General features: G+C 44.6%; 1 protein-coding gene and 1 non-coding gene across 6 annotated transcripts in view; both read left to right on the forward strand.

Moving 5' to 3' along the window:
- The window catches only part of LOC135970133 (phosphoserine phosphatase-like), a 35,707-nt gene extending 17,309 nt beyond the window's left edge, over nt 1–18,398 (forward strand). For 4 of the 5 annotated variants that reach the window (XM_065541917.1, XM_065541918.1, XM_065541915.1 and 1 more), the window contains 3 exons: nt 320–465; nt 2,519–2,667; nt 12,060–18,398. In XM_065541917.1, coding sequence (XP_065397989.1) covers nt 320–465; nt 2,519–2,667; nt 12,060–12,146 — 382 coding nt within the window. In that variant the 3' untranslated portion in view covers nt 12,147–18,398. Of the gene's footprint in view, nt 1–319; nt 466–2,518; nt 2,668–7,858; nt 7,937–12,059 lie in introns of those variants that run through there. The other variant, XM_065541916.1, reaches the window with a different exon arrangement.
- LOC123572579 (U6 spliceosomal RNA) lies at nt 14,570–14,676 on the forward strand. Its single transcript, XR_006697147.2, has one exon. It is a non-coding gene; the product is annotated as a U6 spliceosomal RNA (small nuclear RNA).
- Nucleotides 18,399–18,710: the final 312 nt, after the last annotated feature.

Consider the following 18,710-nt stretch of genomic DNA (forward strand, 5'->3'; position numbering starts at 1 on the left):
GCCTGTAATCCCAGTTACCCTTGAGGCTGAGGGAGGATAATTGCTGGAACCCTGGAGGCAGAGGATGCTGTAAGCCGAGATCACACCACTGCACTGCAGGCTGGGCAACAGAGCGAGACTCCATCTCAAAAAGAAAAAAAAAAGAAAAAGAAAAACATATATAAAACATTAACTCCCCAGGCAATATACCTTGTCAAATATACCTCAGGCAAATGCATTCAGGAGAATAAAATATATCTTAGTTCCCTCTTCATGTTTCCTTTTTTTTTTTTCTTTTTGTATTACTCAGTGTTTGGTATTTTGTATATTATTTTTGCAGGGAGCTGGTAAGTCGCCTACAGGAGCGAAATGTTCAGGTTTTCCTAATATCTGGTGGCTTTAGGAGTATTGTAGAGCATGTTGCTTCAAAGCTCAATATCCCAGGAACCAATGTATTTGCCAATAGGCTGAAATTCTACTTTAACGGTAAGACGTTAATGGTAACATATTCCCTTTCTTAGCAGTTCTATTATTCAGTATTCTGGGTAATGTCTGTTGGAATGAAACTTAAACAGTCACATCAGAGTTAAATATTGAGATGAATGGTCCTCTTAATTGATGTCTTTTGCCCTTTGGTACCCTTTGCTCAGCAAAATAGACTTAGGTCATCACCTGTCCTAGCTTTATTATCTATAACATCACCTGTCTGTACATAAATGTCTGCATTTCATGAAACATTAATTCCTACATAGCCCCTATGACTTACTTTGCTGTATGTTATATTTCAACTTTATGGGAGCTTCTGTGCATTTGAAGCAATTTAGACTCAAGAAGGAGACTTGGCTGGGCATGGTGGCTCACGCCTGTAATCCCAGCACTTTGGGAGCCTGAGGCGGGAGGATCACTTGAGGTCAGGAGTTCAAGAGCAGCCTGGCCAACACAGTGAAACCCCAAGTCTGCTTAAAAAAAAAATACAAAAATTAGCTGGGCGTGGTGGCACATGTCTGTAGTCCCAGCTACTTAGGAGGCTGAGGCAGGAGAATCACATGAAGCTGCGTGAGCTGAGATCATGCCACTTCACTCCAGCCTGGGTGACAGAGTGAGACTCTGTCTTAAAAGCAAGAAAAAAAAAAAAAGACAACAAGACAGAGACTTTAAAAGGGAGACTTTTGTTAACGGATTACTGAACTACAGCCCTTGGGGAAGCCTCCTGTCCCCTCTCTGGTCCATAGCGTTGCTACAGTTGTTATATTATCTCAGATCTCCAGTTATATCAAGGGGTGACTGAGAGTGATTTTTTTTTTTTTTTTTTTTGAGACAGAGTCTCACTCTGTTGCTCCAGCTGGAGTACAGTGGCTCGATCTAGGCTCACTGTGACCTCTGCCACCTGGGTTCAAGCGATTCTCCTGCCTCGGCCTCCTGAGTAGCTGGGATTACAGGTGCCCACCACCACATCTGGCTAATTTTTGTATTTTTTTTAGTAGAGTCAGGGTTTCACCATGTTTGTCAGGCTGGTCTCAAACTCCTGGCCTCAGATGATCCACCTGCCTCGGCCTCCCAAAGTATTGGGATTGCAGGCATGAGCCACCGCATGTTAATAGAACATTCTTGAGTGGTCTAGAGATAGAGATCATTGAAAAAAGAAGTCAAGAATGAGTGTGGTAATTACTGTAACAACAGAAATAATTGATCAAAAATAAGCTGGAATTTCCTCTTGGGTGACATAATATATTAACATTTTAAATTTAATATATTAAGACTGGGTGCGGAGGCTCACGCCTGTAATCCCAGAACTTTGGGAGGCCGAGGCAGGCTGATCATCTGTGGTCAGGAGTTCAAGACCAGCCTGGCCAACATGGCAAAACCCCATCTCTACTAAAAACACAAAACTTAGCCAGCATGGTGGCATGCACCTGTAATCCCAGCTACTTGGGAGGCTGAGACACGAGAATGGTTTGAACCTGGGAGGCGGATATTGCAGTAAGCGGAGATCAGGCCATTGCACTCCAGCCTGGGCAACAGAGTGAGACTCTGTCTCAAAAATAAATAAATTATTAATTAATTTGATATATTACTATTGTATGGTGTTCTGCTACCTCAACAAAGTTTGAGAATTACTGGAAGCTTGAAGGATACAACAAATTCACCCCTAGGTATTTATGACCTAATAGAGGTCATCTCTACAATTGATATTTGTAATTTAAAAGCAAAGGTTGGCTGGGTGTGGTGGCTCACACCTGTAATCCCAGCACTTTGGGAGGCCAAGGCAGGAGAATCACATGAGCCTAGGAGTTCCAGACCAACCTGGGCAACATGCCAAGACCCCATTTCTATAATCATAATCATAATCATAAAAGGAGAAAAAGTAAAGCTTGTTTATTCCCAGGAACAGGTGTGGAGCTCCAGGCTGTGCGACTTTACCCAGGGCCATTTTTAGCCTTCTCAGTGACATTTAAGTGAAGATATCATCTATGCAGAAAGCTGTCACTGGTAAGATACTTCTGTGGGTCTTTAACCTTGTTTTTATTGCTCTTTTAAGGTGAATATGCAGGTTTTGATGAGACACAGCCAACAGCTGAATCTGGTGGAAAAGGAAAAGTGATTAAACTTTTAAAGGAAAAATTTCATTTTAAGAAAATAATCATGATTGGAGATGGTGCCACAGACATGGAAGCCTGTCCTCCTGCTGTATGTATTAAGGATGCTAATATTTTTGCAGGTTGTACTTTTGTTTTTTTAATATATTTATTTATTATTTCTTTATTTTTTTTTTTGAGACGGAGTTTCGCCCTTATTGCCCAGGTTGGAGTGCAGTGGCATGATCTCAGCTCACTGCAATATCTGCCTCCCAGTTCAAACCATTCTGGTATCTCAGCCTCCCAAGTAGCTGGGATTGCAGGCACACGCCACCATGCTGGCTAAGTTTTGTATTTTTAGTAGAGACGGGGTTTCGTCACATTGGCCAGGCTGGTCTCGAACTCCTGACCTTGTAATCTGCCTGCCTTGGCCTCCCAAAGTGCTGGGATTACAGGCATGAGCCACCACACCCAGCCCTGGTTTTATTTATTTTTTGAGACGGGGTCTCGCTGTATCACCTAGGCCAGAGTGCAGTGGCGCGATCTCAGCTCCCGGACTCAAGCAATCTTCCCATCTCAGCCTCCTGAGTAGTTGGGACTGCTGGTGCATACCACCACACCTATCTAATTTTGTTTAGTTTTTGTAGAGATGAGGTCTCACTATGTTGCCCAGCCTAATTTTAAACTCCTGGCTCAAGTGATCCTCCTACCTTTGCCTGCTAGAGTGCTGGGATTATAGGTGTGAGCCAACATGCCCAGCCGGGTATTTTATTTCTAAGCATTTTAAAATAAATGCAGGAAACAAATGCTATATAGCAGGTGTCATAAATATCAAATGTGTCAATTTCACATAGGGCATAGCCTTTATCATGTTATTCTAACGTAAGAAAAACTACACCAAAAATATAGTGTAGCCAGGCGCAGTGGCTCACACCTGTAATCCCAGCACTTTGAGAGGCCAAGGTGGGCAGATCACCTGAGGCCAGGAGTTTGAGACCTGCCTAGGCAACATGGTGAAATCCCATCTCTACAGAAAATACAAAATAATTAGCTGGGAGTGGTGATGGGTGCCTATCATTGCAGCTACTCAGGAGGCTGAGGCATGAGAATCACTCAAACCCAGAAGGTGGAGGTTACAGTGAGCTAAGATCGCATCACTACACTCCAACCTGGGTAAGAGAACAAGACTCCATCTCAAAAAAAAAAAAAAAAAAAAAAATATGTATATATATATATATATATATATATATATGTGCTGAAGTTTTTACCACCTAGTTTCCTGAGATCTAAAAATAGGGATTGTCTAAAAAATAAAAATTAAAAAAAGATAGTCTTTGTGAATGATGAATGAAAAGGGGCTAAAAGGAACCTTTTTGACTGGATGCGAAGGTAACTCATGCCTGTAATCCCAGCACTTTTGGAGGCAGAGACAGCCGGATCACCTATGGTCAGGAGTTTGAGACCAGCCTGACCAGCATGGTGAAGCCCTGTTTCTACTAAAAATACAAAAGTTATCCAGGTGTGGTAGCAGGCGCCTGTAATCCCAGCTACTCGGGGGGCTGAGGCAGGAGAATCACTTGAACCCAGGAGGCGGGAAGTTGCAGTGAGCTGAGATCGCACCACTGCACTCTAGCCTGGGCATGACAGAGCAAGACTCCATCTCAAAAACAAAAGGTTCCAGCCAGGCTGGTCTCGAACTCCCGACCTCAGGTGATCTGCCTGCCTTGGCCTCCCAAAGTGCTGGGATTACAGGCATGAGCCACCGTGCCTAGCCTTTGAATCTTTTTGTTTTTCTTTTTTTTTTCTTTGACAGAGTCTCACTCTGTCACCCAGGCTGGAGTGCAATGGTGCGATCTCAGCTCACTGCAACCTCTGCCTCCCAGGTTCAAGCAATTCACTTGCCTCCACCTCCCAAGCAGCTGGGATTACAGGTGCCCGCCATCACGCCCAGATAATTTTTTGTATTTTTAGTAGAGGCAGGGTTTTGCTATGTTGGCCAGGCTGGTCTCGAACTCCTGACCTCAGGTGATCCACCCACCTCAGCCTCCCAAAGTGCTACGATTACAGGCATGAGCCACCACACTGGCTGCTTTTGAATTGTTAGCTTAGATAATTTATAGCCAGTGTTGGGGTTGGCTAAGCAATGAACATTGGACTAGTTTAAGGAGAAATACTTAAAAGTAAAATGAAGAGTTTTCTCAGGGAGCTCCTAATCTCATTTTCAAGAAATGACAAAATGAGCCAGGAGCGGTGGCTCACGCCTGTGATCCCAGCATTTTGGGAGGCTGAGGCGGGAGGATTGCTTAAGCACAGAGGTTCAAGACCAGCTGAGCAATATGGCAAAACTCCATCTCTATATAAATTAGCCTGGGATTGTGGTACAAATGTCATCCCAGCTACTCAGAAGCTGAGGCAGGAGGATCACTTGAGCCCAGAAGTTCAAGGCTACAGTGAGCCATGACTGCCACTGCACTCCAGCCTGGGTGACAGGGTGAGACCCTGTCTCAAAAAACCAAAAAGGAGTGACAAAATTGGTTGAGTGCAGAAGTACATACCTGTAATCCCAGCACGAGGAGTTTGAGAGCAGCCTGGCAACATAGCAAGACCCTACAGAAAATTTAAAAAGTAGCCAGGAGAGGTGGTGCACACCTGGAGTCTCAGCTACTTGGGAGGCTGAGGCACGAGAATCACTTGAACTCAGGAGGCAGAGGTTGCAGTGAGCCGAGATTGCGCCACTGCACTCCAGCCTGGGTGACAGAGCGAGACTGTCTTTTTTTTTTTTTTTAGAACGGAGTCTCGCTCTGTCGCCCAGACTGGAGTGCAGTGGCGCAATCTCGGCTCACTGCAAGCTCTGCCTCCTGGGTTCACACCGTTCTCCTGCCTCAGCCTCCTGAGTAGCTGGGACTACAGGCGCCGCCACCACGCCTGACTAATTTTTTTGTATTTTCAGTAGAGATGGGGTTTCACTGTGTTAGCCAAGATCTCAATCTCCTGACCTCATGATCCACCCACCTCAGCCTACCAAAGTTCTGGGACTACAAGCGTGAGCCACGGCGCCTGGTCAGGCCATTCATAAAGTGGTGCGTTAATTTGCCCACAGTCCACAGTTCACATTGCAGCCAACAGCAAAGCCAAACGCCAGCCGTGCCTGGATCTCCCTGCTTACCACATTCATCCTTATCTTACATACATTTCCTTCACTATGTGAGGACAAGAACACTTTTGACCTAATCAACGCACATGTTCTCGGTTCAAAGTAAAACACATAATAAATAACCCTGGCCAAGATGCTCGCTTCCTGGTGGGTCTGTGTGTTAAAAGCAATTTTCTTCAAATCTAACTCCTGTGAATGTTTATACTTCTGTTTATTCTAAAACTCCCTAATTAGAGACTTCCCAGTATCTTCCAATTCCTCAACAAGTCACAGGGAGCCCAGGAATAAATTATTCAAAAATAATTAGCAAAAGGCTTTACCTTGTTTTATCATTCAGTTGGTGATCTTTTCCAATTTAATTAGTCTCACTGATATAGAAAACATTCTTAGAAGAGGCTTCTTTGGGTTAAGAACAAGACTTTTTCTAGCTGTTCTACAGAAGAAGTAGGAGGATGAGGAGGAGGAGGAAGGAGGAGAAGGAGAAGGAAGAAAAAGAAAAAGAAACAAGGCCCATTTGAGGAAACTTTTAGCCATGAGTAGAACACAGCCAAGGAAAACTTTCTCTTTTATATAAGAAATATATTTTGGCCAGGCGCAGTGGCTCCTGCCTGTAATCCGAGCACTTTGGGAGGCCAAGGTGGGCAGATCACCTGAGGTGAGGAGTTCAAGACCAGCCTGGCCAACATGGTGAAACCCTGTCTCTACGAAAAATACAAAAATTAGCTGGCATGGTGGTGGGTGCCTGTAATCGCAGCTACTTGGGAGGCTGAGGCAGAATTGCTTGAACCTGGGAGGTGGAGGTTGTGCCATTGCACTGCAGCCTGGGTGACACAGCAAGACTCCATCTCAAAAAAGAAAAAAAGAAATACATTTCACGAAAGCACATTTAATGCAGGCAGATTTTGAGCATCAGAGAAATTGGTCTGGATGAAGTCCAGAGACACAGCGTTGCTTTGGTTACAAGAATGGTTTGGAATCCCAGCTCTACCGCTTTAATAACTGCCTGCACCTAGCAAGGTACTTAACCCCTCAGTATTTTCTCCATAAAATGGGGATGGCAGTAGTACAGTGGTCTATGCCTCAGAGGTTTTGAGGAGAATCAGTTACATGGTGGTGGGCACAGAATTAGTGCTCAATAAATGCTGTAGCTATTATCTTCATTCTTGTCTCTGTGGGTGAAAGAAAAATGCAACACTGGATCAAATTCTTCCAGAAGCTGGCCGGGTGTGGTGACTCACACCTCTAATCCCAGAACTCTGGGGGGCCAAAGGGGGTAGATCACAAGGTCAGGAGTTCAAGACCAGCCTGGCCAGCATGGTGAAACCCTGTCTCTACTAAAAATACAAAAATTAACTGGGCATGTTGATGGGCACCTGTAATCTCGCTACTGAGGAGGCTGAGGCCAGTGAATTGCTTGAACCCGGGAGGCACATGTTGCAGTGAGCTGAGATCACGCCACTGCATTCCAGCCTGGGCGATAGGGAGAGACCCCATCTCAAGAAAAGCAAAACATATAAAAAATTTTTTTAAATGTAGATTTTTGGACTTTGTTTTATACATGATTCCCACCAGCAGAAAGACCTAAGAATGTGTACTTTTATCGAGCCCTCCAGTGACCTTTATGATCAGGCAAACCCAGGTAATAACATTGATTGGAGGATTGGTGAGTGCATATTTTCCAGGTTAAAATGATATTGGACATAGAGCAGTGGTTCTCAAATTTTAATGTGCTTAAGAATCACCAGGAAAGTTGTTAAAAATTAGATATCCAAGGCCAGGCGCGGTGGCTCAAGCCTGTAATCCCAGCACTTGGGGAGGCCGAGATGGGCAGATCACGAGGTCAGGAGATCAAGACCATCCTGACTAACCCGGTGAAACCCCATCTCTACTAAAAAATACAAAAAACTAGCCAGGCGAGGTGGCGGGCGCCTGTAGTCCCAGCTACTCGGGAGGCTGAGGCAGGAGAATGGGGTAAACCCAGGAGGCGGAGCTGAGATCCGGCCACTGCACTCCAGGCTGGGCGACAGAGCGAGACTCCGTCTCAAAAAAAAAAATTAGATATCCAGAGATTTAGACATCCAGAGATTTAGATTCAGAGCTCTGGGAGACAATAAAAAATGTGCATTTTTAACCAGTTTCCTCTCTCCAGGGTAAATCATTCAGAGACACTTGTCTTCATCCATTCTGTGCTGCTATAACAGGTAATTTATAATGAACAGAAATTTATTTGGCTCTGGGTTCTGGAGGTTGATGAAGTCCAAGTAGAGGGGCTACATCTGGTGAGGGCCTTCTTGCTGTGTTGGACAATGGCAGAAAGTATCACATGGTGAGAGAGAGCAGAAAGGGGACTGAGCTCATCCTTCATAAAGAACCCACTCCCACAATAACGGCATTCATCCATTCCTGAAGGCACAGTCTTCGTGACCCAATCACCTCTTAAAGGTCGCACCTGTCAACATTGTTGCATTGGGGATTAGGTTTCCAACACATGAACTTTGGGGGATACATTCAAGCCATAGCTTTCTGCCCCTGACCACCCAAATTCATGTCCTGCTCATGTGCAAAATACATTTGTTCTATCCCAATAGCTCCAAAAGTCTTAACTTGTTTCAGGAGGACCAACTCAAAAGTTTAAAGTTGAGTCTCATCTAAATCAGGTACGGGTGAGAACCAGGGCACGATTCATCCTGAGGCAAATCTTCCTCCAGCTGTGAGCATTTGAAATTAAAAAAAAAAAAAAAAAAGTGATGTGCTTCCAAAGTACAATGGTAGGACAGATATAGGGTAGATGTTTTCTTTTCTTTCTTTTCTTTTTTTTTTTTTTTGAGATGGAGTTTCGCTCTTGTTGCCCAGGCTGGAGTGCAATGATGCGATCTCGGCTCACTGCAACCTCCACCTCTCAGGTTCAAGTGACTCTCCTGCCTCACCCTCCTGAGTAGCTGGGTTATGGGTGTGAGCCACCATGCCCAGCACACATTTTCATTTCAAAAAGGAGAAATAGGCCAAAAGAAGCAACAGGCCCAAAGTAAGTCCAAACCCAACAAGGCGGACAAATTAAATCTTAAGACCCAGAATAATCTTTTATTTCCTGCACTGCTACCTGGACACATTGGGAGGGTTGAGTCCCCAAAGCCTAGAGCAGCCCTGCCCCTCTAGAGCTAGCACTATAGGGCTACTATACTGCTGTGGCCACTGGGCTCAGTTCACGCAGCAGCTGTCATGGGTTGAAGTATCATGCCTTCAGCTCTCCCAGGCTGGAGTTGCACATTATTCACTCTATAGTTCAGCAAGGTGCAGTGGCTCATGCCTGTAATCCCAGCACTTTGGGAGGCCGAGGTGGACAGATCATCTGAGGTCAAGAGTTCGAGACCAGCCTGGCCAACATGGTAAAACCCCATCTCTACTAAAAATACAAAAATTAGTTGGGCATGATGGCACACACCTGTAATTCCAGCTACTCAAGAGGCTGAGGCAGGAGAATCACTTGAACCCAGGAGGTGGAGGTTGCAGTGAGCCAAGATTATGCCACTTCACTCCAGCCTGGGTGACAGAGCAAGACTCTGTCTCAAAAAACAAACAAACAAAACACTCTACAGTTCTTGGATCTCAGAGGTGGCCCCACTCTCACAGCTCCACTAGGCACTGCCCTGGTGGGGGCTCTCTGCAATAGCTCCACCTCTGGGACAAACTTCTGCCTGGGACTTCCCGGCTGCTCAATACGTTTGAAATCTAGGTGGAGGCCACCATAGCCCCACAGCTTATACTCTGCACATATGCTGAGTTAGCACTGTGTGGAGGCCACTATGGTTTATAATCCTTTATCTTTTGGAGTGGTGGCTGGACCCACTTAAGCTATTGAAGTTGGTTGTATTCGTCCATTTTCATGCTGCTAATAAAGACATACCTGAGACTGGGTAATTTATAAAGGAAAGAGGTGGACACTCTGTTCAGCATGGCTGGGGAGGCCTCACAACCATGATGGAAGGCAAAGGAAGACCAAAGGCACATCTTACATGGCAGCAGGCAAGAAAGCATGTACAGGGGAACTGACCTTTTATAAAACCATCAGATGTCATGAGACTTATTCACTACAGCATGGGAAAAACCCGCTCCCATGATTTGATTACTTCCTACTGGGTCCCTCCCACAACATGTGGGGATTATGGGAGCTAAAATTCAAGATGAGATTTGGGTGGGGACACAGCCAAACCATATTATTGATTTTTCTCCAGGATCCCCCATATAAGTCAGTGGATGCAGATGGATACTTGTCACAGAGGGCACCACTGAGGTCCAGACACTGAATACACTGAAGTCTCAGCTCCCACCCTGCCAGGATACCCTGTCCCACCTGCCAGGACCTCCCCTCAGCCACCTCCCTGTTCAGGAGGTGCCCATATATTCAAGAGAGAGTTTTCATAATTTTCTTTTTTTTCTTTTTCTTTTTTTTTTTTCCGACAGTCTTGCTCTGTCGCCCAGCCTGGAGTGCAGTGGCAAGATCTCAGCTCACTGCAACCTCCACCTCACGGGTTCAAGTGATTCTCATGCCTGAGTCTCCTTAGTAGCTGGGATTACAGGCGCACCACCATGCTCAGTTCATTTTTTGTATTTTTAGTAGAGACAGGGTTTTGCCATGTTCTCCAGGCTGATCTTGAACTCCTGACCTCGAGTGATCTGCCCCCCTTGGCCTCCCAAAGTGCTGGGATTACAGGTGTGAGCCCAGCCAGTTTTCATAATTTTCTTTACTTCCACTGTGATGGAAGAACTGGCTTCAGAGAAAGCCATCCTGGAGAGGTGAGGTGGCCCCACCAGGAACAGGTTTCAATCAGGTGTTTTGGAGGCAGTGATGCGTGTGCACCCTGGTGAGAAGGAGCGTGGCATGAACATCAGGAGCCAGACTTCACCCGGGAAAAGGAGAGGCCACAGGTGGGGCTGAAGGAGCAGTTCTCATAAGCGATCCTGTGGGCACTGGGGCTACACCATGTACCTTGGTGCACGAGTGTCAATGTGGCTCGTGCAGAGTGGGGTAGAGGATTCAGGATATTAAAAGCATCAGGGAATCCAGGGGAGAGCCACCGCACCCAACTTTACTTTCACCCACAGGCTGATGCAGCCCAAGGAGATGTTACTCCACAATGACCTCAATTCTGCACAGAGAACCTGTTTGCCAGGCCCTTGCCACAGGCTATAATCTCAAAACGGGGCCGTCAAGGCTTGTTAGAATACCTGGGACTGAGAGGAAAAAAATATATATTTTTTGAGACAAGGTCTTGCTCTGTCACCCAGGCTGGAGTGTAGTGGTATGATCGTAGCTCACTGCAGCCTCTATCTCCCAGGCTCAAGCCATCTTCCTGCCTCAGCCTCCGAAATAGCCAGAACCACAGGTGCACACCACCATGCCCAGCTAAGAAAATAATTTAAATATTTTATTTATTTATTTATTTTGAGACAGAGTCCCACTCTGTTGCCCAGGCTGGAGTGCAGTGACACAATCTCGGCTCACTGCAACCCCATCTCCTGGGTTCAAGTGATTCTCCTGCCTCAGCCTCCCAAGTAGCTAGGATTACAAGTATGCACCACCACGCCCAAATAATTTTTGTATTTTTAGTAGAGACAGGGTTTCACCATGTTGGCTAGGCTGGTCTCGAACTTCTGACCTCAGGTAATCCTGCCACCTCAGCCTCCCAAAGTGCTAAGATTACAGGTGTGACCCAATGCACCCAGCCTAATTTAAACATTTTAAAATCTTGTTTTAAATTTGAAATAAAATCTCAATTTGGTTTTTAAAAAGCTCTGCCTGAGTGGTGATGACTCACATCTGTAACTTCAGTACTTTGGGAGGCTGAGGTGGGAGGAACCCCCCAGAGTTCAAGACCACCCTGGGCAACATAGGGATACCCAGTATATCTAAAATAATAATAATAATACAAAAATTAGCCAGGTCTGGTGGCAGGCACCTGTGATCCCAGCTACTTTGGAGGCTGAGGCAGAAGGATCACTTGAGCCTGGGAGGTCAGGGTTGCAGTGAGCTGAGACTGCACAACTGCACTCCAACCTGGGCAACAGAGTGAGACCCTGACTCAAAAAAAAAAAAAAAAAATAGTGCTTGGTGCCACATGCCAGGAACCACAATGACAACAAGTCAGAAGGGTGTTGAGTCAGGGCCAACCAAGAGCTAGCAGGGAGTCTGACCCTGGGGACCCTGCCCTTTCCAGAAGGTGGAGGTGCAGAGAAGCTCGAAAGGATCACGGCTTCTCACCCTAGCCCTCAACCCCCTTACATCAGCAGCTCTCAGCGTAAGCAACTGGACAGCTCACACCAATAAATTAAACCTTCTTATTTCTTGTCAGGCACAGTGGCTCATGCCTGGAATCCCAGCACTTTGGGAGGCCAAAGTGAGAAGATCACTTGAGGCCAGAAGTTCAAGACCAGCTTAGGCAATATAGTGAGACCCTGCCTCTACAGAAAATTAAGTGGAAGCTGTGGCATGTGCCTGTGATCCCAGTTACTCGGGAGGCTGAAGCGGGAGGATCTCTTGAGCTCAGGAGGTTGAGGCTGCAGTGGACTACCACACAACTGCACTCCAGCCTCGAGGACAAAGCAAGACCTTGTCTCATAACAAAACAAAAGAAGCAAGCCAGCAGGTCTAATCCAGACTTAAGAGGAGGGTATCAGCCAGGCACAGTGATACATGCCTGTGATCCCAGCACTTTGGGAGGCCAAGGTTAGCAGATCATGTGAGATCAGGAGTTCAAGACCAGCCTGGCCAACATGGTAAAACCCTGTCTCTACTAAAAATACAAAAATTAGCTGGGTGTGGTGGCATGCACCTGTAATTCCAGCTACTTGGGAGGCTGAGGCACGAGAATCACTTGAACTTGGGAGGTGGAGGTGGCAGAGAGCCAAGATCACGCCACTGCACTCCAGCCTGGGCGACAGAGCAAGACTCCGCCTCAAAAAAAAAGAAAAGAAAAGGCCCTTCAAACTGAGCCATCTGCACGATGCCTGAATTTACGTCTGCACAGAAACATGGTTAGAAAAGGTATCCTAGTTATGCTGCAATGAAAAATGTCTACCTGTAACATTCACTATTTCTTGCAGACACCTATACCCTGTGGAAAGGGTGAAAAGCTCAGAAGATTCTATTGTCTATTTGATTTTATTTATTTATTTTTGAGGCAGGGTCTCGCTCTGTCATCCTGGTTGGAGTGCAGCAGCACAATCATAGCTCACTGCAGCCTCAAACTCTTGGGCTCAAGTAGTTCTGCCTCAGCCTCCCAAGTAGCTAGGACTACACATTTGCACCACCACACCTGGCTATTTGGGTTTGTTTGTTGTTGTTTTTTTTTTTTTTTTTTTTTTGGTAGAGAGAGGGATCTCACTATGTTAGCCAGTCTGGTCTCAAACTCTTAGACTAGAGTGATCCTCCCACCTTGGCCTCCCAAACAGATGATGGGATTGTAGGCCTGAGCCACCATGCCTGGCCATCTACTCTAAATGCTAGTTAACTGCTTTGATGGGCTGGGCACAGTGGTTCATTCCTGTAATCCTAGCACTTTGGGAGGCCGAGTCGAGTGGATCATGAGGTCAGGAGTTTGAGACCAGCCTGGTTAACACAGTGACACCCCATCTCTACTAAAAATACAAAAAATTAGCTGGGTGTAGTGGGCGCCTGTAATCCCAGCTACTTGGGAGGCTGAGGCAGGAGAATCGCTCAAACCTGGAAGGTTGCAGTAAGCCAAGATCACACCGCTGCACTCCAACCCAGGTGACAGTGAGAGACTCCGTCTCAAAAGAAAAAAAAACAAAAAACCAAAAAACTGCTTTGACGAAAACTAAAGAGTAAACTGTAAATAAAAATTGGCCTAATTTTTTTTTGTTTGTTTTTTGTTTTTGCTTTTGAGATCAAGTCTCACTCTGTTGCCCAGGCTGGAGTGCAGTGGCACGATCTCGGCTCACTGCAGCCTCTGCCTTTCAGGTTTAAGTGATTCTCATGCCTTAGCCTCCCAAGTAGCTGGGATTACAGATGCCTGCCACACACCAGGCTAATTTTTGTATTTTTAGTAGAGAGAGGCTTTCACCATGTTGGCCAAGCTGGTCTCAAGCTCCCAACCTCAAGCAGTCCACCCGCCTCGGCCTCCTAAAGTGCTGGGATTATAGGTGTGAGCCACCATGCCCAGTCAAGATTAGGCCTAATTTTTAAAGTTACCTGAAGCATAGAAAATGTTTCTCCGTTTATTAATCTACTTTTTATTTTTTTTTTGAGACAGGGTCTCACTCTGTCACCCAAGCTGGAGTGCAGTGGCATGATCATGGGTCACTAAAGCCTCGCCCTCTTGGGCTCAAGCAAGATCTTCCTGCCTCAGCCTTCCAAGGGCTGGGACTACATGCGAGCACCACCACACCCAGCTGATTTTTTAGTTCTTGTAGAGACAGGGGTCTCACCATGTTGCCCAGACTGGTTTTGAACTCTTGGGCTTGAGAGATCCTTCCACCTTGGCTTCCCCAAATGCTGGGATTACAGGCATGCGCCACCACACCTGGCCTCACATATTTTGATGTCTAAAACACCAAAGATATTTTTAAGGAGCTGAACAAACCAGTAATTTTTAAAGAAAAAAGTAGTGGGAGTATCTAGTACAACCAAAACCAGGCATCAAAGTCAGCAGTTAAACATTCCAGGCTGGGCACAGTGGTTCATGCCTGTAATCTCAACACTTTGGGAGGCCCAGGCGGGAGGATTGCTTGAGCCCTGGAAAGCGGAGGTTGCAGTGAGCCACGATCATGCCACTGTATTCCAGCCTGGAAGACACAGTGAAGCCCTGTCTCAAAAATAAATTAACTAATAAATCCAGAACCAGTGCTCACTTCAGCAGCACATAAATTAAAATTGGCATGACGTGGAGAAGATGAGCATGATACCTGGGAAAGGATGACACACAAATTCATTAAGCATTTCATATTTTTAAAAAACATTTCAGAACCAAGAAAATAAATGAATCAAAAGAAAAGGGAAGACCCTGGTGATTACTTTGATATTAGAAAAAATCAGCTGGGCGTGGTGGCTCATGCCTGTAATCCTAGCAATTTGGGAGGCTGAGGTGGGTGGATCACTTTAGGTCAGGAGTTCGAGACCAGCCTGGCCAACATGGTGAAACTCTGTATCTACTAAGAGTACAAAAATTAGGCTGGGTGCGGCAGCTCATGCCTGTAATCCCAGCACTTTGGGAGGCCAAGGGAGGCGGATCATCTGAGGTGAGGAGTCCAAGACCAGCCTGGCCAACATGGCACCACCGCACTCCAGCATGGGCAACAGAGTGAGACTCTGCCTCAATAATAATAATAATAATAAAACCAATTGCAGATAGACCATAGACCTAAATGTGAAAAGGTAAAAACAATAAATCTTTTAGAATTGCTCTGTTCATGTATGGCTATTGAGCACTTGAGATGTGCTATTAAGTGTAAAATTTGCACTGAATTTTAAGCACTTAGTAGGAAAAAATCCTAAAAATAATCTCAATTTTAACATTAAAATTTTGAAATAATAATTTGGTTATACTGAGTTAAACATTACTAAAATTAGTTTTATCTGATTATTTTTGTTCTCTTAATGTGGATACTAGACAATTTTAAATTGTATATGTGGCTTCCTGTTTTTATTGGACAGCACTAATCTAGAAGGTAAGAGAGACATATACCTTCAGGACATCAAATTAGGAAAAGATCTGTTAAATTGTATTTCAAAAGCATGAATCAGGGCAGGCGCGGTAGCTCACACCTGTAATCCCAGCACTTTGAGAGACCGAGGTGGGCAGATCACCTGAGGTCGGGAGTTCGAGATCAGCCTGATGAACACAGTGAAACCCCCTCTCTACTAAAAATACAAAATTAGCAGGGTGTGGAGGCGCATGCCTGTAATCCCAGCTACTCAGAAGGCTGAGGCAGGAGAATCGCTCGAACCCAGGAGACAGAGGTTGCAGTGAGCCGAGATCATGCCATTGCACTCCAGCCTGGGCAACAAGAGTGAAACTCCATCTCAAAAAAAAAAAAAAAAAAATGCATGAATCATAAAGGAAAAGACTAATAGATTAATATTTGACCACACTGAAATTTTGCTGTCAAAAAGACATAATTGAAAGACTAAAAAGCCACAGAGAGGAAAATACATTTGTAGCGCCTACAAGTCTCAAAGGACTTATGTCAATAATATATAAACTCCAGCCAATCGATAAAGAAAAGGCAACCCAGTAGAAACATAGGAAAACATTTGGAACAGATGCTTCACAAAAGAGAATTGTTAAATGACCAGTAAACATGAAAAAGTGTTCAGCCTCATTAATAAATCAGAAAATGCACATTAAAACCATAATGAGATACCACTACAAACCCACCAGAATTACTACAATTAAAAGAGTCGACAAGATTGTAGAGCAACAAGAATATATATTTATTCTTGTTTTTAGATGTCTCTCTCTCTAAATATAAATGTGCAGCCAGAGACATCTAAAAACAATGGGCATGACAGTATTATTCGTAATAGCCCAGGTTGAAACAACCCAATGTCCATTCGCAGTTGAAGGACTAAATAAACTGTAGTGTATCACAGAAGGGCACAGCACATAGTAATGAAAAAAAAGAAACCACAGCTATATATAGCAGTGTAAATGAATCTCATAAGCATAATGTTGAGCAAAAGAAGCCCAACACAAAAGCATGCAAACTGCATAATTCCATTTATATAAGGTAAAAACAAAAACAAACCCAGCTAAGGTGATCTACAGTGTTAGAAGTTAGGATGGGGGTTCCCTTGAGGAGGAAAGAGAAGACAATGTTGTCCGGGCACGGTGGCTCACGCCTGTAATCCCAGCACTTTGGGAGGCCAAGATGGGTGGATCACAAGGTCAGGAGATTGAGACCAGCCTGAAACCCGTCTCTACTAAAAATACAAAAAATTAGCCGGGCGTGGTGGCAGGCGCCTGTAGTCCCAGCTACTCGGGAGGCTGACACAGGAGAATGGCTTGAACCAAGGAGGCGGAGCTTGCAGTGAGCCAAGGTCATGCCACTGCACTCCAGCCTGGGTGACAAGTAAGATTCCGTCTCAAAAAAAAAAAAAAAAAAAAAAAAGAAGACAATGTTTGGGAAGGGGTATGAGGTATTCTGGGGTGCTGTTAATGTTCTATTTCTTGACTTGTGTGTTACAAATGTGTATTTTGGGCTGGGTGTGGTGGCTCACACCTGTAACCCCAGCATTTTGGGAGGCCAAGGCAGGTGGATCACCTGAGGTTAGGAGTTCAAAACCAGCCTGGCCAACATGGTGAAACCCCATCTCTACTAAAAATACAAAAAATTAGCTGGGCATGGTGGCGGTGCCTGTAATCCCAGCTACTCGAGCAGCTGAGGCAGGAAAATCACTTGAACCCAGGGGGCAGAGGTTGCAGTGAGCTGAGATCACAGGACTGCACCCTAGCCTGGGCAACAAAAGCGAAACTCTGTCTCAAAAAAAAAAAAAAGTGTATTTTATGATGAATTTGTATGATCCATGTATTTTTGAGGACAGCACCTTTTTGTGATACACAATAAAAAGGTTTTTATTTTGTATTATTTCAAAATATTTTTAAAATTTAATATCTAAATATGCTATTTTAGATATTCAAAATTTCTGATGATGGCTTCACTTTTCCATCGTAACATCTTTGCGATTAAATCAATTAATGTGATTAAATCAATCAATTTTTGTAGTTGGGTCGGTTCTGTGATTGAGTCTTTTTGTGCCCCAATAGTCTTTAAGAGTGCCAATATGTATATATACATGTAATTTTTAAAAATAATTGTATAATTTCAACTTTTATTTTAGATTCAGAGAGTCCATGTGCAGGTTTGTTACATGAGTATATCGCGTGATGCTGAGGTTTAGGGTATGAATGATCCCATCTTCCAGATAGTGAGCATAGTACCCAATAGGTGGCTTTTCTGCCCTTGCCTTCCCCCTCTCTTCCCTCTACCCCCTCTAGTAGCACCCTGTGTCTGCTGTCCCCATCTTTATGTCCATATGTACCCAAAGTATGTCCATATGTCCCACTTGTAAGTAAGAACATGCAGCATTTGGTTTTCTGTTTCTACGTTAATTTTCTTAGGATGATGGCCTCTAGCTGTGTCCATGTTGCTGCAGAAGACATGATCTCATTCTTTTTTATGGCTGTGTAGTATTTTGCAGTGTAAATGTACCACATTTTCTTTATCCAGTCCACCACTGATGGGCATCTAAGTTGACTCCATGTCTTTACTGGTGTGAATAGCGCTGCGATAAACATACAAGTGAATGTGCCTTTTTTGGTAGAATGATTTATTTTCTTTTGGGTATATACCAAGTAATGAGATTGCTGGGTAAATGGTAGTCCTGGGCAGATTGCTTGAGGCCAGGAGTTTGTGACCAGCCTGGGCAACATAGCAAAACACCGTCTCTACTAAAAATACAAAGAAATTAGCTGTGCATGGTGGCACATGCCTGTAGCCCCAGCTACTTGGGAGGCTGAGATAGGAGAATCACTTGAACCCAAGAGACGGAGGTTTCAGTGAGCTGAGATCACACCACTGCACTCCAGCCTGGGTGACAAAGCAGGACTCTGCCTCAAAAAACAACAACAAAAAAAGACAATGTGAGAATCTTGAAAGCTCAGAGAGAAGAGCAACTCTCACAGACAAGGGATCCAGATAACATTAGCAGCTGATTTCTCAGCAGAAAACTTGGAAGGCCAGTAGGCAGTGGATTATATATTTAAAATAATGAAGAAATCTGTCAATTGAGAAATCTGTAGCTGGAAAACTTGTCCTTCAAAAATGAGGGAGAAATTAAGACATTTCCAGCTTTTTTTTTAAAGCTGAAAAAATCCATTTATCTCTAAATTTGCGATATAAGAAGTGTTAAAAGTCCTTCAGGTTGAAATAAATAAACTCTAGGCATTAATGCTATAAGTAAATAAGCAAGCTATATGAATATA

Source organism: Macaca fascicularis, chromosome 3, assembly GCF_037993035.2.
Source record: "Macaca fascicularis isolate 582-1 chromosome 3, T2T-MFA8v1.1".
In the NCBI taxonomy this organism is placed as follows: Eukaryota; Metazoa; Chordata; class Mammalia; order Primates; family Cercopithecidae; genus Macaca; species Macaca fascicularis.